The following is a 24,535-nucleotide window of genomic DNA, read 5'->3' as shown; positions in this document are numbered from 1 at the left end:
GTGTGGAATTAAGAGCCCCATGAATAATCTATTTGAGAATGCGATCGAGCAGTATTCTTAGCCAAAGGTTTGGGTGTTTGCCCTTCTTTCTTCGTCAACTGTATAGTTGGGCGGTGTCATCCTAAATCTTGGTTGTACTCCAAGGATGAGAGTTATCCTCAATACTAAATTAATGTTCGAGTTTGAGTTCCTCAGTGATGATGATGATCTTAGTTTGTTTAAGGGTCTTCATGTTGTGAGACTTGACCACTAGGTTAGACACTTGAGTATTTCCTCGGATGAGAATGAGTATGCTTGGCTTAAACATAAGCAAAATATACAGTGATCACTAAATTATGCACTAAATGCATTAAACTCACTGAACTATTAATTTTTACAATTAGGTCAACTAACTTAATAAAATATAGCAACATCCCTTTTCTCGTTTAGGAAAATTTTCCTTTATTAAAATTACTTATGTAGCAATTCTAGCACCCAAATTATAAAAAAAAAAAAATTCCTTCTTTAAAAAATTATAATCTATTATTATTATTATTATTGTTGTTGTTGTTGTTGTTGTTGTTGGTGTTGGTGTTGTTATTACTCCAACAAGGATGTCATCTTTTTTTTCTTGCACATGCAAAATGTATTGAAAACCCTAAAATTAGGGCCACTTTCAAAATGGATTGTTACATGAAAAATCTTTACTACTGATTTTGACCTTGAATCTTATTTCTATTTTTTACATTATTTCTCCTTCTCTGTTTCGTTAACTTTGAATCTTTGGGTGAAAGGGGCAATGATCCTAACATTAAACATAGGGTTTATAATTTTTCATCTAAAATTTTAAAAAATATTTAAAATAAAAATTGAGAGAAAAATATATAGTGGTTCAAAATTTTGAATTCGGGACAAAAATCAAATTTGAAGCTGTATATTCAAATTTTATTTTCATATTTGAAAAAAAAAAAAAAAACATGGGTGTCTGTGCTGGTTGACATACATTTTTGGGAATTCTAAAACTTTTTAATTAAAATTTGACACCTAATGCATGTGCATTGAGTATGTTTGAGTTAATTTAATTAATGCAATAATATGTACTTTATAAATTATCAAGAAACTAACACAAAACTCGTACACAAACCTATTATTGTCATTAGTAATGATTCAATGAAATTTTAATTTTATTTACAATACATGTTTTCTTTGTGTATATGCAAACACTATTTTTAAAGTATACACGATGTGGTGTAAATATTATAATATTATTATTTATTATGCTTTGATTCTTAAATGTTGCACGTTTATTATTTTTAAATTCTATATCTTGATGTAATCATTTAATAAATATAGGAGCTTTTGCAACTACGTTGATTAAGTATATATGTATAAAATTTTACGGTAGTAATTTTTTTTTCTTCTCATTTATAATATTTTATAAAAAAAAAATATTTCTATAATTTTTAAATTATTTGTTGAACAATATGGGGCACCACATGACCCTTCACAGAGTGGTGGTAATTAATTAAAGCGAGATATTTGCAATTTGGGTGATAGATGATTTTCAAAACCAAGTTGGGACAATGGCAACATTTGGGTAGTGAATCCTATACCTCTCTTTCCTCAAACTTCTAAACCTTTATTAGGGTCTGCTTTTCTTAAGTTGCAGACAAAGCCGAAGTGGGTGCATGCATTGAACCTCGTACAAATATATGTAGATGTAGAATGATAGTGTCCTGCAAAGGACACTCTAGTTAGTATATAGTCTATTGTCTCAAAAATTGCAAGTAGAAAGGACTTCAACAAAAAACATAAAATGACTTTCGAGGCTTCACCGGGCTAGCTAAGGCGCCTACCTTCCATATTGGAATGTAAGTTGAGCTGCAACCATAAGGGTTACTGCATTATGATTAGGGCAAATTAATCCATCTCTCCCCCTCTCAGGTGAGCAACCCAGCCAAAAGACAGGATTGCGCCCTTTCAGCGGCACACCATACAATGCACACAAGGGAAAAATTGAAATTGTTGATCCTGTAATGGCTTACCCAAGCAGGGGTAAATAGGGTGATATAAGAGAAGTATTGGACTTTAAAAAATTCATTTCTTAACTATTATTATTTTTTCTATTTGATTTAAAGAAAAAGTATGTGACTAGGAAACAGATAAGCATGATGGCTCTAAAAAGAAATTATTCTCTTAACAGCCTAATATTAAATGAAGTGGTTTTATTTGTTTAGCCTCTGAACAAGTGTCAGCAATGATCATATCCAGATGTCATTTCTGCAACAAAAGCAAATTGCATTCCATCCTCCAGGCTGTATCGGTGTTCTACATTTTCAAACCAAATGGACTCAAAATCAGCCCCACAAAAGCAAAAAAAATAAAATAAACCTTCCAACCTGCTGATTCTAGATTCAATCATTCCAATTATAAATATAAACTTGGACGAGTTTTAAAAGCAGCCTCCAAAAAATGAGTACTCCCAATATTCAGCTTCTTTCCTTGGCAATGCAAATATTATTTCATTAACATTACAAAATTTAAAATGCAATTAGAACAAAACCCATGAAAACTATTATTAAAAAAAATTATAAATAGCACAAAACAAAATCCCCCACCTCAACGCTCCCTAAGTATCTTCTCTCTCCAACTATTCGAATGTACATTTGTAGTACGACAAAATCTATTTACCATCACTAGTCAGAACGCTTCCAACTTCACCACCGGTAAATGGTCCAAGCAAGATCAATTGAACGACCAATCAATTGCTGATGAGAAACATGATCACCACCGACCTCTTCCTCTGCTTCTCCCACGACCTCTTCCTCTCCCTCGACCTTGAAACCCCGATCTATCTGGTTTCAGCCCTAAAGATTGGACCCCCCTTTTCTTCTCTCGACGTGCACCCTTCTCACCCTCGTCCTCTTTGTACTTGGCTGAGTTTCGAGAAAGGAACGTAATCTCCCGCGATCCTCCTGGCCCCAACTTAACATCATTACGCGCACTGAAAGCCTGATGCTCATCCTTGAGACCTGCCACTCTCTCACCCATAGAAAGAGAGTCCTCTTTTGCAAGTGATACACGATTCCAATATGCCTCAGCATGCCGCTCATCCTTCACCTCATACAATCTACATTCATAAAGTAATATCACTATCATCAAATATTCAATAATTTCTTTTTTTCAAACAAGTGTACGTAAACTCCATATAGTATAGGCAACAAGCTGGCTGAGCCAGTCGCCCTCAGTTTAACCAGGGTTTTCTACGGAGGCAAGGGTCCAAAAGGCCCCATCAGCCAACCAAGTTTTCTAGTCTTAATAAAATAAAATAAAATTTAAAAATTAAAAGAAGAAGAAGGCCTAGAAGAATCTCACCTTGGAACTCGTGATTTCCTTTTGACCTCACTTCTATCAGCCTGAAGCTCATCTTCTGATGACTCAGCTGATGAAACATCAGAACTACTTAAGCTCATATCGCCATCCCCTAAAACAGGCTCAAAATGTTCCTCCACTAGAGACTCTTGCTTCTTGGAAGATATCGGATGTAATTTTAGATACTCTTCTGATTGCTCATCGACTTCAAATTCCTGGGCACAAATCATGTTAAAAAACAACATAATCACAGAAGAAATAAAGTCAATATGCCATAATGCTCCACAATTGCAAAAAAATAAAAAATAAAAATAGCGTAGAAGCTTTCTAGTTTCCGTTGCTTAGCTTTAGACTACTAATGGATTTTTTCCCACCTCATCCATGAGAAAATAAGTTCTCAAAAATCATATAATGAAAAGCAAAAATAATGCACAAACTTAATTACATATACAAGAACATTTCCACAACAATCATAAAATTTTTACATCCCAAATGTGAGATTTTATTGAAACTATATATATATATATATATAAACAACAACGGCATGTGCATGTCTGCTTATTTAATTGTTCATGTATAAGGTTGGTATCGAGTTTTGCATGGAGAAAATTTCCCTCACCTACCCCTTTTCTATGGCAGGACACCCAACCAGTAAGCTAGGTCAGTAAACAATAGGGACTATGAGAGGCAGGTCTGTACTTGGTGAGGATTTGAACCTCAACTAGAATATTAATTGCCCATCCACTTGACAATGAGACAGCCCCAAGTGGGTACTTCCATTGTCATTTTTAACCATCTACTATAAAAGAAGTGTATTTATGAAAAAATGACCAAGTTTTCATCAACCATCCCCAATAAAAAATTGTTGGAAAATGCACTGTGATTTAAGAACTGGCATCTTGAAAATCACTAGCTTCAACAAAATTACAGCTGATCAGAGTAGTATTCTATGCATGACACACAACAAACATGCAGCAAGTAAAATAGGGGTAGCACACTAACTGCCAAATGGAGAAGGACAATGATCAACTAAATTGCCAAAGAATAAACTTACCTTGTTTTCAAACAACTGTACAAAACGTTCATCTTTGAGAATTTCACTACTCAATCCTTTCTTCTTAGATGTTTTCTTGGTATCAACACCACCAGCATCTTTCTTCTCATTTTCAGCTTCTTCATTTTCAAGAAGACGAGCTGCAAGAACCCGATTAACTTTAGGTAGTTTCCTTTTAATCTGCCAAAGGGGGAAGGAGGGGATGAATGTTAGGATCAAGGATATATGGGCTGTGCATAGATAATCTAATTCTGATGTGATGTGAAAAGAAGACACGTGTAATCAAAGAACCAAAAAAAAACAAAATTTAAGGAATATAATTTCAATGTTCTGTATGATGCAAAGCCATCAAAGAAATAGAAGTGTGAACCTTTAGAAAAGCCATTTACTTTCATTAATTTTTCTATGGTACCTCATCAACCAAACAAAAACACAACAAAAAGGAAATCTATGAGCCCAAAGGAGCTAATTCAATTTTTGCATTTTGCAGTCATCACGATATTTCATCACCATATGCAGGTCAAAACAGGCCTAATACTACACTAAGAATAAAGAAACCTAGTAGGCTGCATAGACCACTCTCTGGAGATGCAAACAAACCAGAAAAAGATCCCCACAAACAGTTCCTTCTAGGTCTTCCCAAAGACCCAATCTGGTGTTGAAGTGTGTCTTCGTAACTAATTGATGAACCAAACTATTATGTCACTTCACATATAATGTTGAGCATACAAATACCCAGAAGGATACCCAAACCAATCTATCAGTATCCTTGGTTTCATAGTCAGGAGCAATGTTTTAAAAGGCGAAGGCGTAAGGCGCCGCTCTAACCCTTAAGAGGCGAGGCGTAAGCCTTAAGGCGTTGGGGAGTAAGCCTTTTGGGATTTTATTTTTAGATAAAAATATGTAAATAAGTTATATATTTTAAGAATAAATAAAAATTTAAGAAAATCGCATATATAATGTAAATACAAAACAAATATAATTTGCAAATTACTTGTTGGCCATTCAAAAAAAATTGCTAACTTAAATTCATTACATAAATCATGACAAGAGATTGCTATAACGTTACAAAGTTCAAATTATTTTTCAAGATCTAAGATACAACTCAATTTTTTTGAAAAGGTTGAGGTTCAAAAGTTTTAGAAATCAACTCATATTATGACATTCCTTTTATATAAACATGGAATCAGCATTTTCTAGCCAAATCTTACTTGAGAATTGAACACCTAAAATGTGCAAGTCTCAAGTGAAAAGGCGCAAAAGGCATGCCTTTTATACAAATGCATAAGCTTCAGCATGTAATGTGTTAGCCTTTTTGAGATTTGGTATTTTAGATTGAGCCTCAAGGCGTTTTAGGCATGCCTTGCCTTAAGGCGAGCCTTGATTAAGCCTTTTAAAACATAGGTCAGGAGTATAATAAGTCAATTTGTACTCTTTAACACCAGCTTTGAATCCAACACTTGCTTTAGTCTCAGTTTGTGGTGACATAAGTCCCCCCCTACAACTCATGAATTAACAATTCTCACAACAAGGTCTACTCGACATGATAAATGAAACCTTCTACAGGAATGTTTCACAAAATCACAAAATACTAATATTATCAACTAATCCAAATAGTTCGTTATTAGATAGACCATGTATTTGATTTGCCAAATACATTATTATTTTATACTCTTTCAAATGTATGGCAACCCAACATGATCCACATCCATAACAGAAATAACTGCAAATGAGCAATGGGGGTACAATTTCAATCTACCTTTTACAATATTCACGACCATAGAAAGCATAAACTTTGAAGTTTCGACAACAGTTGATCAGATGAAGAGTAGCACAAGAATTGTGAATGAATCACAGTTATTCATAAAGGACCACATAGTCTGAATATGAAATATCAATAAAACTAACCGTAATTCGAGAGGCACGCTGGGCTTCCAGTTTCTCTTTTTTCCGCTGCTCTTTATAAGCATCATATGCAAATGAATCTAATGATTGCGCCTGCAAAAGCATGGAAGCAAACATGATCTCAACACTTAAATCAACAGGTTAATCACCAAAAAAAAAAAAAATGATTTACTATAACAATAAATAACATGCACAAAAAATTTAACATTATATCCACTTGAGATCTTCTTTACTGACGTAGAAGCCTCAAATATCAATTATAATAACCATTGATTATAAACATCAAAGACAAAAGTTGGTTTTTCCAGAACATACACATGAAAAACTCATTAAAGCACTAAACCAGAAACTCATCCAAAAATAAAAATAATTTTTTTAAAAAATTAAACAAAATAAAATAAATCAAATTATATTCTGTTCAGTTGCATTTCCAAGAAGTTTCGGGAAGGCCATTTAACTTCAGGGCCACCTAAAATATCTCTTTACATATATCTGCTCTTTGTTTCTTGAAAATATTCCAATCACTGCACATATGCGAACATTCATTTTTTTTTTTTTTAATTCCTAGAACAATCAGCAAGATAAGTGTTTTTAAACCTCTGTGTTGGGTGGGTGGTGGGCTGACGAAACCTAAAAAGAAAATGTAGAGAAAATGAAGGTGAAAAAAAAAAGTCTAAACAAAGCAATGATCAAAGCCTTAACTAGCAGTGCATTGAGCCACATCATTGAACAACCATACCCTCAACAGTCAGCACACATGCATATGCGCAAAGAAAGGAGTTGCCACCTGTTTATACAGCCGGTAATTAATGAAGTAACCATGCATGTAGGCTTTAAGGGCATCAGTGCCAATCAAGGACGTCAAATGCAACCTCTCTAAGTCATCTTTTGTCAAAAATTTGAAATCATCATATATAGTTGCTTCCGCACCTTCCTCTAGCTCTTCCTGTAAAAAATGAAAATAGATAATCATCATCATAACTTACCAACGGGCATGCCCAAGGCATATAATTTGATTTAAATAAATCAAAACATCCAGTAATCACACCGTTAAATTTTCCATGTATGAACACCACTTTGGAGCTGGTCCAAGGGCAGGTATAAAATATGATGGAATCTGGCTGCAGTCCAGAGCCAACATCATCAACCCACTCTGACCAAAAACACAAGTATCATTTATTCTTCCAGCTGTTGGTTCAATGCTGGTCATGCCTTCTCCCTGAAAACATACCATGTTAGAATGTTGATCCAGTAATCCTCCAAAATGTAACAATTCTAGAAGCGCATTAAATCTTTTGGTTTCTAAAGAAAACACAACTTTTGGCCTGCATGATACAGCTTTAAAAATTTACCCCCCAGTTTTAACAAATGAATTCTTTGTCCCACTCTCAAGCCTGCAATTTGTTGCAGTATTGAATTTTTGCTAGATTTTGCATATCCATATTTGGATGTATAAAAACCCTCAATGGTATTTATTCAATTATTCGATAAAACAAACAAGAGCAATAAATTTTACTCCATGACCTCATCTTTCTTGAATTTTTGCAGCTAATAGTTTACAAAAACTGCATTTATTCCTAGGACAACAAATCTTGAAGTTAATTCTACATCCATACATGTGTGCATGTGCGCCAGCATATGCATGCATGCATGTGTGTGATAGAAAATCAAAATTTATTCAAGAAAGAAGAAAATACAAATGAGAAGACAAGACATCCTTCAAAGAGACAAAAGAAAGGAAGGATTGCACTCACTTGAAAAAACAAAAAAAAAACAAATCAAGCAGCCCTGCCATCATGATGCAAATTACCCACTTAATACCATGGTTTTGCAACCTGGACTGGAGTGGACGGCTTGCCAGCGTAGGTTACAGCAGGAAACCGGAGTTGAAGTAAATCGGGATCAACTAGATGAAGCCAGCCAACCTGGCCTGACTCAGCCAGCCCAGGTGGACTGGCAAGGTTGACTGCAACTTGTACGAATGCAAAAAAACAATATGTGAGAATATAGTCTGCAGGGCAGCTCAAAACCCAGACCCAGTTGGACCGCACCTAGCCAGCTTGCCAGACCAGGTAATAGCAGGAACCTGAATTTGAAGTAAACTGGGATCAACCGGCCAAAACCAGGAAAACTCAGCCTGACTCAGCCGGACCGGGCGGACCAGCTGGGCTGACTCATCATCTGGTACAACTACAACAAAACAGTATGTGAGAATCTTGGCTGTGGGGCAGCTCAAAACTCACTCAACCTTGGACCTCCTGCATAAGGAAAGCGACTTATCACCTTATCAAATCATGTTTCGTGTTATGTTCTATGGAAACATATAAATGTATGCATACTCATGATTGAATCAAATATTTGTTTTCATTATTTTAACAATTAATAATAACAAGTTTTAAAAATATTTTAATACTATGAATATAGAACAAAAATTATTTAGGTTTTTCCGCTTAATACTTTTATGTCTAATTGACTATTATAATTTAGAGAGTATCGCTCTGTGTGTACGGTTCGACCACCGCATTGACCCACCATTTCAACCAGTCCAACCAACCTGCCAACCTAGTGATTTCACCGGGTCTAGTTTTTCAAACCATGGTTAATATTTCCCAATGATCTTCTCATTCACAAAGAATACCTAAACGAGAATATCTCCATAAAGTCACGTTCTTTTTCCCTCTCCCGATAAAACTCCATCCTCAAAAACCCTTCAACATTTGCAGTCACATTGCCACCTCGCAGAAAACACCAAACAAATTACTCCAATACAGCCTAACAACTTCACAACAAAGGAGGGGTGAATTTTTCTCCTAAGGACTTGCATCCTTTTACAGGAAAATAAACTTTATTAAGAGAAAGAAATGAATGTAGAATTAGGATTGAAAATCCTCCATGGAACAAAGAAAAAATCCAAATAAAGATATCCAAAAAGTAGTTACAAAATAGAAGAATCAAGCTAACCATGCCATCCAATCACACTAAAGATCAAATAAAAAAATTCCTCTAAAGAAACTAGAAGAGAATGCCCCTAAAGAAGCATTGAAAAAAAAAACACACACACACAATTATGTCCAAAATCATGTGCAGAGCAAGCCTGAAAGATTTGAGGATTTGACTCCAGCCCAAGGACCCAAAACAAGGGGGAAAAAAATAAAATAAAACGACAACCTTCCAGCATATGCCTCTCAAAACCTCAAAGAGACATAACAAGAAAGCTTCCAACAAGCTTGGGCACACCCATCATTCATCATATAAAACAAAAAGTTTCGTCCATCAGCGGATAAGCCTAAGCCAATGGAGCAGTGTAGGAAGAAGTGAGCATGAGACTCATCACTAGGAATAACACATCACATGTCAAGAGATAAACCCTTGTATGATCTCCTAATATACAGCACATTGTTGGTGTTGACTCTCTTACAGATGGCCATCCACACTAAAGCCTTGACCACAGTGGCAGTGTGGCACCTTAGTTTTCCATAAACAAGTAGCAAGAGGGAAGAAATTAGAGGAAAGAATCAAATGAGAAATAAAAATGTTTACAAGAATATACCGGAATCATCCAAAGGCCTCCTTACTTGCTGCGAAGAGTTACTATAAATAATGTTAAAGATCAAATTCCACATGAAAGAATTAACTTGAGAAGGAACCTTTGCTCTTCAAACAATGCCTAGGGAAGTAGTTGGATCAGAGAAGCCTTTCAACAAGGATATCCATTTAAATGCATGCATTTACGCTCAAATAACCCCCCTCCTTTAAAAGCACATAAAGCTCACTTCCAACTCTTTAAATGCTAACCATTCTCTTAATAACTAGACCCCAAGAAAAAAAAAAAAAAGACTAACCTAAGGAAAGCAATTGAATTCCTTTCAGTAATTAACAATTTCCTGCTTTGTTCTGCAATTGCTTTTTTTTTTTTTTTTTCAGTAAAGAAAAATTCATAGTGCATCAAGGGGAGCCACCCAAGTACATAAAGAAAAGGAATCACCTACACTGCAGAGTTTCCAAAAACTAAAGAATTACAATGGTGTTCAACAAAAAAAAAACCTAGTATGCCAGCTTAAAACATATCAATCCACCCGTTTTTACTAACATGTGATGGCACAGCCAATCCTTCAAACACTCTTTTATTTCTTTCCCTCCATACAAACCAAAAAATGGCTAGGGGAATGAGGGAGAAAGATGTCCTCCTAACTTACTAAATTGGAAACCTTTCCAGGCTCATAACTCTTCTTTAACTATTCTGGCAGTAACCCACTGCTAGGACTGTTCATGGTTTGGGTATCCAAACTGAGCTTGATTTTACCGAACCAAATCGATCCCATCGGTTCGAAAATTTTCTGAACCGAAACCGAACCGAATACTTCGGTTAACCGACAACACGGTTAACTGACAGTTAGGTTCGGATATCTGATTCAAACTGAAAAACAATTGTGCAATGAATTGAAGATTGAAAAATAGCGAACTAACTCAGATCTTCAAATTTTAAGGTGAAGAGGGGCTTGACAGTGATCATGGAGAGGTTGATCTAGTTGGAGTAGTTGGTGAGGCGGCAAGGTGCAGGAGGAGGTGGTGGAAGGGCTTGGCATCATCACGGCCTCACACGCAGTCACATTGCAGAGAATGGTGACGGAGAGGCCAGATCTGCAAGTATTTTATGGTGAATTGATGAGGGACTTGAGGAAAGTGATGGGGAGGTTGAGTTGTTGGAGTAGTTGCAAGGTGGAGAAGGAGAAGATTGTGGAAGGGGTTGGCGTCATCATAGGCGGTAGCATCGCGGTCTCATGGAGGGCGGTGGTGAATATTTGAGGGGCTGTAGGGGCGGTGACTGCTGCCTGCTGTTGGAGGTTGGAGAGTGGAGAGAATGAAAAGAGAAGAAGGAAGCTACAGTTGGACGTTTAATTTTTTTTTTCTTTTGAGTTTTGATTTAGTATGGTTAGCCTCACAGTATGTTTAACTAAACTACCAATAAAATAAATAAGCCTTCAATTTTAATTTAAAACATTAAATTATTATATATATTTAAGTTCATATATTAATATATTTATACGTATTATATATAATATTATAAATAAATATGTATACCAGTTCAGTTCGGATAACTGTCAGTTCGGGATCAATACAAACCAAAACCAAACTGATAACCAAAAACCATAAAAAAAAAATCTAAACTGAAACTGAACCGAACAAATTGATTAACCAAATTTTCGGTTCGGTCCTGTTTGGTTTTTCGGATCAGTTCAGGTTTCAAATATTTTTTAACAGCCCTACCCACTGCTGCCTGGTCATAAAAGAGGCCAAGTTTCAAACATTCCTAGTCTAAGAGCAGTGCAAGAGCATGTGCAGATTCAGCATTATGAACACACAAGAAGCACCTATTAACAAGGGACAGCCCCCTTGTAAGCAGGTTGTAAAGGGCAAGAATCTTTTTTCCAAGGGTTGCCTCCCACGCAATTAAAGCTACCTTTGTGGGGACTGCTGTTTCCCAGATGGGTATCCAGGCGAAGTTGTTGATGGTTGCTACAAGGGGGTGCTATTGCGGTGATAAGATCTGACCGTGAATGGTTTTTATCCAGTCCCCACTTTGGGCCATTAGTTTCTCATATTAAAATTGTATGAACTGCCATAAAAATCTGTAAGCTGGTCAATTTCCCAATCAGAGACATTTCTTAACGAGGGAATGTTCCAAAAGATCCCTTGATCAGTAATTTGAAGGTGCTTACTCATAATCCCACTGAAAACAGAAGGGACTTGCAAACTAAGGAGACATTGGCCACACCAATATCATGCCAAAAGAAGACGTTATCCCTGACTTGAAAATTTATGAGAAAAAATCATCCCAACCTTTCGTTGTGAATTTCCAAACTCCAACACTGATCCCCAACTCTAGTCGTCCAATCACTATGCTGAAGATCATACTTTTAACCAATGATTCCCCTCCAAAGGGAGTATTTTATCTTCATGGAACTCCAAAGCCATTTCGCAAGGAGAGCTTTATTGAAAGCAGAGAGAGCCTTAAGCACCAAGCCTATGTTACGAATAGGTTGTTTAACAGCCCCCCATCTAACGAGATGATATCCAAAATTGTCCCCCGAGCTCCCCCAAAGGTATAGGAAAGAGGGACATATAAGATACATACAATAGACCCGGAAGATTAGACAAGATGCTCTAGATGAGTGTTAGTCTCCCTCCTTTTGACAGATAATTCCTTTTCTAAACTGCCAACATCTTCTCAATTCTTTCAATGATGGGGACCCAAACTCATTTGTCTTTAAATTTAGCTCCAAGAAGGAGACGAAGAAAAATCCCCCAAGCAGAGTTAAATAATTTAACTCTTACCCAAATTCACTTCAAGTCTGAGATTACTTCAAATCCAAGCAGAGTTCATCTAAGGTTAAGGATTTACTAGGGATCTTCTTAACAGAGAATGATGGTATCATCTGTGAAAAAAGATGAGAAACCTCCATTTCAGTCCATTCTTCCCAACACTCAGACCTCTGAGAATTTCTCCTTCAGTACCATTATAAGCAAGATAAATAGCACGAGGGAGAGAGAAATGCCTCGCCTCAAACCTTCCGAAGAGTTAAAGAAGTTTTGATGGGGCAGTTGTTGATTAGCACTGAAAAAGTTGGCGTAGTAATGCATTATTGGCCCAATTACACCAACAGCCAATGTTCCCGAAAACTATTCTTTCGAGAAAATGGAGGAGAAAGTACTAATTAACATGGTCAAAAACCTTCTTCTCCATATCAATCTTGCAAACCAACTCCCTTTCCCATCCTTTCTATAGTCATCCACAACCTCATCAGTGATAAAAGTTGTGTCCACAATCTGCTACCTGCAACACAGGCTTGCTGGTCCGGCCAACAACTTCTGGAATAGCATTTTTACCCTTGCAGCTAGGACTTTGGAAAGAATCTTCTACACACTGCCCACAAGGCTGATTGTAAGAAAATCTTTAATGTTGCAGCCCCGGTCCTCAAGGGAATCAGAGTTACAAAGTGCATTCATGCTACCCACAGATTTCCTTGTTCTGAAGAAGTCATAAAAAATGCTGATTTTGTCCAGGTTAAGAAGACCTCAATTAGCTTGGAAAAAAGCAATGGAGAAGCCATTGGAACCAGGTGCTTTATTCTTCTTTGTCAAAGGGCCTCTCAAGCCACTGCACTGTGAAAGATTCAGGGAACTGAAAATGATGCCATTTGCTGCTAGTCTCCATCTATCAGATTCAGAATAAAGATCCTTATAAAATTGGAAAATGCCCCTTTTGGTATCCCTTTCTTCACTAAAGTCTGCGCCCAATTTCAATTCTTGTTGCCATGTTGAATCTAGAATGAGCGTTCTCTGTTCCATGCAAGAACATAGTGTTTCAATTTCCCTCCTCAAACTGTAGTGCCCTAGATTTTTGCCTCCAAGTGGTCACTTTAAAGTTAATTACCTAAACAAGATATTTCCTAAGAAAATATATTTAACTTTATTCTCAACATTGAAGCCATGACCAAATTCCTCATCCAGCTCCTTAATGCCACTAAGGATTGTAGACTTTCTCAAGTATTCCCAAACGCATTCGTGTTCCACCACCTCAAATTTTCTTTCAACCAAATCAGCCCCTTCAATTTCAATGCATAAACAAAGCTTGCTTTCCCCTTGAAATGAGGAGTAGGCAACCAGTTTTTAACCTAATCACTGACCATCATGCTTGAGCCACATGTTCTCAAAGCCAAAAGAAGTTAGCCCCACTAAACTCCTTCCATGTTAAAGAGGTCAAGTGATCCGAGATGGACCTTGGGAAGGAGATTCTGAGTAACCATAGAGAAGTTGATGCAGGAAAGGAACAGAAAATCAGAAACAGAGAGAGATGGAGGGAATTAAGTGAGAAGTAGGAGAGAAGAAGGAAGAATGAGGGAGATATAGCAGGACAGAACAGGAAGATCAGAAATGGTAGAAAAAGATGTGGAACACAGAAGAAAAGGGAGGAGGAGAACCCATAAGAGAGAGGAATGGGGAGAGAGAGAGAGAGGGGTAGGGGGGTACAGCCTGGAGTTCTGATTTGAAACTGATAACTAATACAATACAAAAAAAAAAAAAAAAAAAAAGGTACTTAATACACCCAAAAATACAACTGACATAAATAATTACAAAATAACCCTAACTAAAAACAAATAATTACAAAATAAACCCAAAGTACTTAAAATACACAAAATAACGCTAAATTAACTTAAATTCTAAAACATCGAGAATCTAAGTTTAATAATATAAAACAAAACCATTAATTTCTAAATCTTCAAACAAAATATGATCTTTAATAATTATCACCAAGTGGTCCCCCATCAAACTCCCCTTGCTAAAGAACACTCAACCTTGAGTTTTATAATGGTGCAACAAGAGCAGGAAACATGTATCCATGAGAAAATTCAACTTGTAATTTCATATTTTCCACTTTTAACTAAGATGTAATTCTCCTAAAGGTTCCTAATACCAATAAAGAAGAAGATTGGTGGAGAATTATCACACTTTGTAAGGTGATTCAAGGCTTGGGGCCCATGTCTCACAAATTTATGACAAGATTCAACAATATCAACCTCTAAAAAGCTGGCGTTGATTTGAATTCCCAATTTTTAACATCGAATTTTGCAGCCTGCCCCTTGGACTCTTCTATAACTTGAACATTTTATTCCATTGCATTTGCTTGCCTTTCAAAGATAGCATCAATAAATGGAGCTTTCATTCCACATTAATAATCCACAACAACCACAAATTCAGGGTCACTTGCAACTTCCTCATTTTTGTGATCTTCCACGAAAACAATTTCTATTGCATCCTTGGTGGCTTGTTTTGAGAATTCAGGTTCACTTTTATCATTTCAGTGATCACATGTGTAGTTCATAACAACTTCTGCTTCACTCCTGTTGCCCAAAGAAAAAAAAAAAAAAGCCTTTTCTCATATTGACATGGAAAATCATCTCATAACAATTGGAAAAGAATTCATTAACAAACCATTCATTCTAAACCAAAGGTTTGAGTTATACCTTGCTGTCTTCAGCAATATTGTATTCTATCCCAACATCCCACCACTCAGCCATGTAGACCACAAACCTATAAGAAGCTAACTTTGTCCTTCTCATTTCCAATGTATCAGTGTACTCAAAATAAATATCAAGATAACACAGCCAAGCTATGATGCTCTTTACGAGAAGTTATCATTGAAACAAGGAAAATCTTGAAGACAAGGGATGGAAACTCAAGTATAGTTTCCCAAAATTCATATCTTGTCAAGAATTAAAATGCTGGCTCCAATTTAAATTACTTCTAGTTCTCAGCAGTAGTTCCACCATTCCAGTACCAAATTTTCTTCCAACTGACCCATACTCAAATTTCTTCAACTTCTAAGCAGTATTTTTAATTTCTAGATCATACTCCAAAACGAGTCCACTAATAAACTTGTGAAAAGGGTGCTAGCACACTGATTTTATCCTCCAAAAATATGTGTCCAACAGTCGAAGTTGGATTACTCCGTACCAATATCAAAATCTCATGAACGAAAAATAATTTGCCATAGAAGTCAAAATACCATGGCTGGGCCTCCATTTGAAGGCTAGCATACCTTTTGACAGTTTACAGTCCAAGATTCTGTAGCATAGGTCAAAATATATCAAAGCTATGCCAAAATAGGCGGGGAAAAAACCCAAAATATCATGGCCACTCATTTTCTCGTGATTCTGGAAGACACAAAATAGTCTGGAACTGTTCCACATGCATCTCACTGAAGATGGAACATGCACCACTGCCAAGGCTCCTCTGGCGATGGTATTCCTGTTGGTGGCAGGTAGTTGCAGTGTGTCAAGATAACTCTGGAAAATGTGAAGCTTCAAAGGGTGATCAGCTGGGAGGTTTTCAGGTGGTGCATGGGCTTACACTGCTCATTGGATGGAGAATATATTTCGGGTAGAGGCCTTTCAGAAGTGTCAGTTTCTGATGCTGGTAGTGGTGCAGCCAGATGACGATTGAAAAGTGGTGTTCAGAATCAAGAGGCAAGACTGTAATTTTCTGGAAATTTTCTAGTGATGAACAGTCTCGGCATGGTGATCATGATTGGCTCTGGAATATAGATGTAGGACAGGAACAGAAAATCCAAATCAAAGAGAGAGAGAGAGAGAGAGAATTAAGGGGGAAATAGAAGAGAAGAAGGGAGAATAGGGGAGACACAACAGGACAGAACAGGCACAGAATCTATACAAGAGAGAGAAAGCCGGGGGGTGGGGTAGGGTGGGGGAACAGCCTGGAACTGTGATTCATATCTGATGATTAATACAATACAAAGAAACTACTTGTACACCCAACGATACAACTGAAACAAATAATTACAAACACCCCTAAATAAAACAAATAATTACAAAATAACTCCAAAGTACTTGAAAGTTCAAGTACACAAAATAACCCTAAAAATTAACTAAACTTCTAAAACATCTAAGCTTGCTAATTTAAAACAAAGTCCTTACTTTCTAATCTTCAAACGAAAAATGACGGCTAAGAATCATCCCCAAGAAATCCTCCATCAGAAACAATGTTTTAAAAGGTGAAGGCATAAATTAAGGAGTTTGTAACCTTAAGAGGCATTAGCCTTAAGGCATTGGGGCGTAAGCCTTTTGACATTTTATTTTAGATAAAAATAAATGCTAATAAATAACATATAATTGAAAATAAAGAAAAAAATTAAGACAATCACAAATATAAAACAACACAAGCCATAAGTCCTATTAAGCGGGGTTGGCTATATGAATCCTTTTTCGCCAATTCACACAATCAAGAGCATTCTCCTCCTCAAATACCCAAACCATTTAAACTGCCCCTCTCTTATCTTATCTTCTATTGATGCTATGTTAACCTATTGCAAATATGTTCGTTCCTTAATTTGCCCTTTAATGTTATACCACTCATCCACTTTAGCACTCGCAATTCAAAAACTTCTACTTTTTGGATATGTTGTTTCTTAGTTGCTCAACATTTTGATTCATATAACATAGCTGGTCTTGTAGTCGTTCTTATAGAACTTTCCTTTGAATTTTAAGAGCATCCTATGATCACACATCACACCTAAAGCACTTGTCTATTTTACCCAACCTACTTTAACTCTCTTTATTACATCCTCTTAAATCTCTCCTTCTGCCTAAACGATAGATCCAAGGTATTGAAATCTAATTGTTCTATTAATTTCTTGATTATCAAGTCTAATCTTATCCTTAATATTCCCCCTCGCTAGCTGATTACAGCTAATATACTCTATCTTATTTCTCCTTATCCTAAAGCCTCTAGACTCTAAAGTTGTTCTCCATAGTTCTAACATATATCCTGCTCCCCTCCTACTTTCATCAATTAGAACAATTATCATTTGGAAACAACATACACCATGGGATCTCATTTTGGATATTCCTAGTGGGTTTATCAATCACTATTGCGAAAAGATAAGGGCTCAGGTTAGAATCTTGAAGTACCCCAATTGTGATCGGGTATTCTCTAGACTGTCCTCCTTTCATCATAACGCTAGTCGGAACTCTATCGTACATATCCTTAATGACATTAGTATATCTACTACATACTTCTTTTCAAAAACCCACCAAAGGACTTCTCTTGGTACTCTTATCATAGGCTTTCTTTAGGTCAATAAAAGCCATATGCAAGTCCCTCTTCTTTTATTTAAAATTTTCCATCAACCTTCTTAAAATATAAATAGCTTTTGTTGTTGACTTACTAGGCATAAAACTAAATTGATTCTCTAAACCCCTTGTTTGTAATCTTATTAAATATACTTTGCAAACTACTTGTTGCTCATTCAAAAATTGCTAACTTGAACTCATGACATAAATACATGTGAGATAGTTATACTATTACAAAGTTCAAATTATTTTCATGATCTAAGATACAATTCTTAGTTATTTTGGAAAGGTAAAGGTTCAAGAGTTTTAAAAATCAACTAATATTATGACATCTTGAAATCAACTAATATTATGACATTCCTTTTATATAAATTTGTAGTTAAAATTTCTAGCCAAATCTAACTTTAAAATCACACCCCTAAAATGCTTAAACCTCAAGGCATGCCTTTTGTACAAACACGCAAGCCTCAACGTGTAATGTGTTAGCCTTTATGGGATTTGGTACTTTAGATTAAGCTTTAAGGAATTTTAGGCATGCCTGCCCTTGAGGTGACCATCAAGGCGACCTTCAATTGAGCCTTCTAAAACATTGATAAAAAAATGTTCTTCCAAACGGTGGAGATTAAGAATCTACAAATAAATTCAATCGTCTGGGCCAGTAGATCCAGAGCAAATAGGAGTTGACTTAGTTGCTTTTGCAGTTGAATGCCTTGCATTTCCACTAGCTCCCATGGAATCAACCTAAAAGCTTCAAGTCTGAAACCCCTCATAAGCTATTAACACAAACTGATCCACAAATTCAGCTTCAGTTTCCGGAAGGCAAACAACATTTCCTCCCACTCCTTGAGAAAAGACTTAATTATAGCCCTTTCGACCTGTCATTAAGGCGCTTCAGTCTGCACATTACACAATCCGAATTTCCTCACATAGGTTCATTGAAGGACTCCAGTTGCAGCCAGCCTCCACCAAGTCTGAAATTCCACCAGCCTAATCATAATTCACAGCAAGTTCCAAATGTTTGAGATACCTATCCATCTCCTCCTTTCTACTACTACACAATGCTTTTCGTTCGCTTTTCTTCTTCCTTTTTTTCAAATTTCTTCTTCAAAAAGGCACATGGCCTTATCTTCAAGGCCTTCAAAGGAGACTAATGATTTGACTAACCAACTTCATTTTTCATAGAACCCAATTAGATACCTGCTCCTTGAAACAACCACTGCAATCCCTGTTCCTTTCAACACCACAATTCAAGGGAGGAGGGGCTGTCGTGTGTATCTTTCACACAAGCAATGCGGGCTGGAACAAACTGCAAACAATCTTCTTCCTCCTAAGACTTTGTAGACTTCACATCTTGGCAATCTCCTTCCTCCCGAGGCGTATCAACTTGCATGAGAGTTTCCCGCTGAAAAGGGAGCTCCATTCCAGCATCAGTAGAGGTCCCAAAGTTGATCCGTAACTTATTGGAACAACTTGGGCCTTCAAAAGATTTAAGGAAGATGAGTAGTTTGGGCTCCCTAAGAAGGGTAAAGGCCTAAGGGGATAACAGGCCAAATGGAACACATCAGAATTAGTGCTAGCACAGCCTGAGATTTAAGCCCACCCCAAGGTCCAAAAAGCAAATGAGTTTTGGGCTTGAGGTTTCCAAAACCATAAAGTTCTAAAAATTTGTCATAAAACATCAGTTGTTCCTTGCTCTCCTTTCTAACAGGGCATGTATCGCCACTTGCCTTCTCCATCCTTTGTAAGTGGCTTCAATGGAACCTTCAAAGTGAGTCTCAAAGAGTTGCTGCAATCAGTATTGTAGATGGTTATCTTAGTCATTTAGCATTATTAATGTGTTAGTGTTATGTTAATAAGTGAGAGTTAATAAGGATATTATGGTCATGGACATGTACTTTGAAATTTATTATATATAGAGGGAGAGACCTATCATTGTGGAATATATTATAAATAGAGGGAGAGACCTATTACTAAGGATATTATGGTCATTGGTGTGTACTTTGAATAGAATTTTCTTCCACTAGATGTGTCATGAATGGGTAAATGAGCATTTACAAGCTCAATCAGTTTAGGACCCACCTAACCTGCTCATTTTCCACCCCAAATAGTTCCAATATAACAAAGGGCTCTTAGTTACATGAATTAAAGAAACTGAAATCATTAGCAAAAATGACAAAAGTTCGTAAGCAAAAGGATTATTAACCGTCTCAGGGTCCCAAATCCTGACAATGTGGTTGTCAGTGGTAATTAACTTTGGTCTTTCGGAATTAAGAGTGTGATGCCACTTAATGTCCAGTATTGAGGTACCATACCTACAAAATGAAGAAGATGCTTAGCAAGAAGCAACGAGACACATGCAAAGGAAAGCTAACCAAAGGCGACAGGAATACATAGACACAACACAGAAGCATCTTGTGAAGGAAACTCACATATGATCCTTAATTTGTACAGGATAAGAAGACCGCAAGTCATAGATCAGTACCTGCACAACCAATAATAAAATTGATTCCAAAATTTCATCAAAAGACATGGTAAAGGAGCATAGATTTATGTAAATAGTCATACTTCAAGGCCAAAATCCATAATCCATATAAGTGGATTGTGGATTGAGCTTCCCCAAGAAATAGAACTCATTGTGTTGCACTTGGAACATTGTGTATTAATGAGATACTCACAAGGGCTCTCTCTGATTGTAAGGCATTATTTGCACTTGAAAAAATATATATCAATGAGATACTTACAAACCTTTCCAAGGAAAAAAGGGAAGATATGACACTGAAATGCGTAAGTTGTCTTGTAATCCGTTCCGCACGTCAAGCTCCACCTTTCTATTTTATATGGAATCCTATATTCTAAATCTTTGGTTCTTCCATATTCATAATTCTGCGAAACACACACTAAGAATGCTCATTGCATCAACAGAGCTGGTCAGCTAAAAGTTTGCCCTACAATTTACTAAATGTTTCATCCAGATGTTTAAACAAGTGGCTTTTCAACAAGTCTTATAATCATTACCCATGGAAGCACCAGTATGATGCAGGTTGTCTGCTTTCATGCTGCAACATGTTCCCTCTAGCAAAACTTACATTGATCCTAATCTGTTTGTTATCTTATTCTAGAGTTGTTTGCAGCAATGGCCTCCTGAAAATCACCAGTCCATACACAGTGTGTGTGTGCATGCACAAGCATGCACATATTCAAAGACGGACAACTCTTCCAGTGTGTCTACAAGTGCAAGCAGTAACTTCATCACTTTCTGCTTTATGTCACATGGTCCTATGAGTCTCTGTACATGCATGCGCATGTTCAAGGGTAGAAAACTCTTCAATGTGTCTCTATAAGTGCACCCAATACCTTCTTTGTTTTCTGCCTTTATATTACATGATCCTTTCTCCCCGGAGCTCTAATAATTTATCCATAAGAGTACTCGAGTCTCAACCTTTCATATTGCACTACCTCATTCACCCATTCTGGGTTTCAATACCTTTCCTTTCATATTAATATGAACATATCTGCAAAAGCTATTCATGTTGAACAGACCTGCACTCTACTTGGCGAATGTTATAAGCTTTTTTGCAGACTGCAGATAACTCCCATAAGCATGCGCATGAGCATGAGAGAGAGAGAGAGAGATTGGCTTGAATGCAATTCATTATTTTTGCACATGTAATTGGCATCGAACTTAAACAAAAAAAATACCCATAAAGTCTCACACATTTCCAAGATGATAGCTACTAGTACCTTTCCTGCACTACTTCCAACAGCCATGAGGAAACCCCCATCTTCATCAAACTCCAATGCAGTAACTTCCTACAAATCCAGCACAATAGTGATGCATTCAGACAAACAAAACTAGAAAGATAATGATCATAACACCAGCATGACCACATACAGCTACACCTTTCTTTGTTCTGACATAGTTGAAACTTGAAAAAATAAAAAAGTAAAACAGAAAAAGGGCATTGTGTGCCCCTCTACATTCAATAGGGGATTCAAAAGAACCCCAAGCATACCCGCGTAGGTTCCCCAAAAAAATAAATTTCAACAAAGGAACAATAATTTGTGAATGGTTATGGACAACGAAATCCTGACGCAGTCCAAACCAATAATAAATAGCAATTTTGGATATATACTTCATAATACAGACCATGTGATTTGGCTAGTAAGCAACATACTTTCAGGAAATTTTTCATTTCACAATGAGAACCCCATTTGAGTTTATTGTCACTGGATCAAGAAGAAGGATAGCTACCTCATCAATATCACCAGTAGGAGCAACAGCATTAATCCTACCAACAGCAGATCTTGTTCTCATGTCAAAGCACTCTACAGCACCATCCTCACCACCACAAGCAACTAATCCATGAAGCTTGCTGAATTGGGAAAATAAAACAAAACAAAGTAAAATAAAATACCTGAATCTGAACTAATAAAGGTTGATGAACTAACATACTAATGTCAGATTCCTATAGAACTGAAGATGGGCACCAGTGCATCACATCAGCCATAAATTTGACAAATACCTTCGAGATACTACATTTAGTGCTGGAGATTGCGTGCTAAGCGAGGAAAGAAAACGTCCCTATTAAGAAAGAAGCCAAATCCATAAAACGTGAAGATAGAGCAGTTATACAATTTCAATGAGAAAAATTTAAATATATATATATATATATATATATATATATAAAAACACGTACACACAAAAAAAAATAGTTATGCCCACTGTCCAGAAACTAAATTGGAATTCCACACACACATTATATGAAATTCAGCTTAAGGCCAGATGACGTAGGACAATGAGAATTTGTTGGCCACATGTAACTAAAATATCAAAGTAATAGTTCCTGAAAAATGGGCGTCCTGGTGCACAAAGCTCTCATGTTTGCAGGGTCCAGGGAAGAGGCAGACCACAATGTGTCTATAGTACGCAGCCTTACCTTCCATTCTTGCAAGAGTCTGTTTCCATGTCTCGAACCTGTGATTAAAAATCAAATAAAAATTCTAGATTATTTAAAAAAAAAAAAACCGTCCCAAGGCCACAAGGCTCCCTACTTTACGAGGATGAAGGAAAAATTGTCACTGCGTACGTAGCTTTAACCTTGCTTTTATGCAGAGAGCCCGTTTCCTTGGACTCGACCCATGACCAACTGATCACAAAGGAGCAACCTTTGCATTGATCCAAGGCCTGCCCTCTTAAAAATTCCGCATTCCTAACAATTAATAATTGTTTTGACCAATTTTTCTTATAAGTTTAGTTATTAGAATATTTCATTTCATATAATGATCTTGCCTTTTGAGTTGCAGAAATAAAAAGGAAACCCACAATTTTGAGTCACCAAAAGATTTTCAATAGGAAATGTTAGGTAAGTGTGACCTAGCTGCTATTGATTTGAGTCCCAAGGTGCTCCTATGTAAGCTGCTCTTGTGGAGTGTGGGATTTCGCAAAGATCTTTTACTTCCCTTTAGGTAGTAAACCTTGTTCTGCAAGGTTTTGGGATCTAGTGAAAACTAAAGTGTCTAACCATCCAGGATAGGATGGAGGGAGGGTGCGCTCTTTTCCTCCGGGGTATTGCATTACTTTAATCCAGGTGTCTCTTTCTTCGATTCCCTTGTATTTTCTACCCTTGTTTAAGATTCCAGTGGGAATGTCACGGTCCGACTATTTTCACACCATTGTGAAGGGCCGTGCGGCGCTAGCTAAAGCACTTTTGCTTAACTAGCCAGCCTATCGTTTACCAACATTCATCCACGAAGCACTTTCATTAACATTCATTCAGATAGCAGCGGAAATAGTAATCAATTCATAAAAGTCGAGGCAAGCAAGCAGTAAACATTGAAGCAAACGTAATTCATTAACAAATCCTTTGTTGACATGTTGTACTTAGCGAGGGAGGCAAGTAGGCTAAGCACGTTGACAATTGCTAGTGAGTTTTACAATGACTGATGAACACTCACCCTCCCCTAAAGAGGTTTTTATATAATTATCATCCTGGCACTATGAAACATCAAAGTGACCGAGGAGTCATACTGCCTTATTTGGCTTACAAAGACTTTACTAGCAGAAAAGAACCCTACACTAGTATTTACATGATGGAAACCCATCCCAAGCACACGAGATAAGCGGTCACAAGCAAGCATAATGCCCTGAACAAGGGGTGTTTTTGCATCATTGGAGTCATTCTACGCGAATACCCCTCAACGAACTTCCTGCAGTATTTAGTAAGGCCAAGAAAGGAACGCAACTCCTTCACTGTCGTGGGGATCTTCCGTTCTTAAATCATCCTTACCTTCTCCATACCCCTCCGGATACGACCTTGTTCAACCACTTGACCAAGGAATTTGTTGCTCCGCCAAACGAAAGAGAAATTCTCCTTCTTCACATCCAGACTGTTTCCCCTCAGCTTGTCGAACACCTTCCGTAGATGCTCTTCATGTTTCCTCCGAAACAACACCGATGCTCCCAACAGCGTTTTGGAAGGGCGAACACATCCCGCTTCCAATTCATCAAGCTGTTCCCCCAACTCTACTATCTCTCGAGGCGCAATCCGACATAGCCCTTTAGCAGGTGATTTCA

At 37.0% G+C, this 24,535-nt stretch overlaps 1 protein-coding gene across 1 annotated transcript in view; it reads right to left on the bottom strand.

The window, feature by feature from the left end:
- Window positions 1-2,452: 2,452 nt before the first annotated feature.
- LOC131162470 (uncharacterized) overlaps window positions 2,453-24,535 on the bottom strand; it is a 59,347-nt gene continuing 37,264 nt past the window's right edge. Inside the window, exons 7-17 of the mRNA XM_058118979.1 lie at window positions 22,485-22,543; window positions 22,214-22,334; window positions 21,703-21,771; window positions 20,391-20,443; window positions 20,165-20,273; window positions 7,359-7,529; window positions 7,098-7,256; window positions 6,314-6,403; window positions 4,406-4,585; window positions 3,355-3,566; window positions 2,453-3,109 (exon numbers count right to left, since the gene is read on the bottom strand). Coding sequence (XP_057974962.1) covers window positions 2,764-3,109; window positions 3,355-3,566; window positions 4,406-4,585; window positions 6,314-6,403; window positions 7,098-7,256; window positions 7,359-7,529; window positions 20,165-20,273; window positions 20,391-20,443; window positions 21,703-21,771; window positions 22,214-22,334; window positions 22,485-22,543 — 1,569 coding nt within the window. The 3' untranslated portion in view covers window positions 2,453-2,763. The remainder of the gene's footprint in view (window positions 3,110-3,354; window positions 3,567-4,405; window positions 4,586-6,313; window positions 6,404-7,097; window positions 7,257-7,358; window positions 7,530-20,164; window positions 20,274-20,390; window positions 20,444-21,702; window positions 21,772-22,213; window positions 22,335-22,484; window positions 22,544-24,535) is intronic.

The sequence above is a fragment of the Malania oleifera genome, chromosome 8 (assembly GCF_029873635.1).
Source record: "Malania oleifera isolate guangnan ecotype guangnan chromosome 8, ASM2987363v1, whole genome shotgun sequence".
NCBI classification, from domain to species: domain Eukaryota; kingdom Viridiplantae; phylum Streptophyta; class Magnoliopsida; order Santalales; family Ximeniaceae; genus Malania; species Malania oleifera.
Note: the sequence above shows the minus strand (reverse complement) of the source record. Positions and strands in the feature narration are given on the sequence as shown.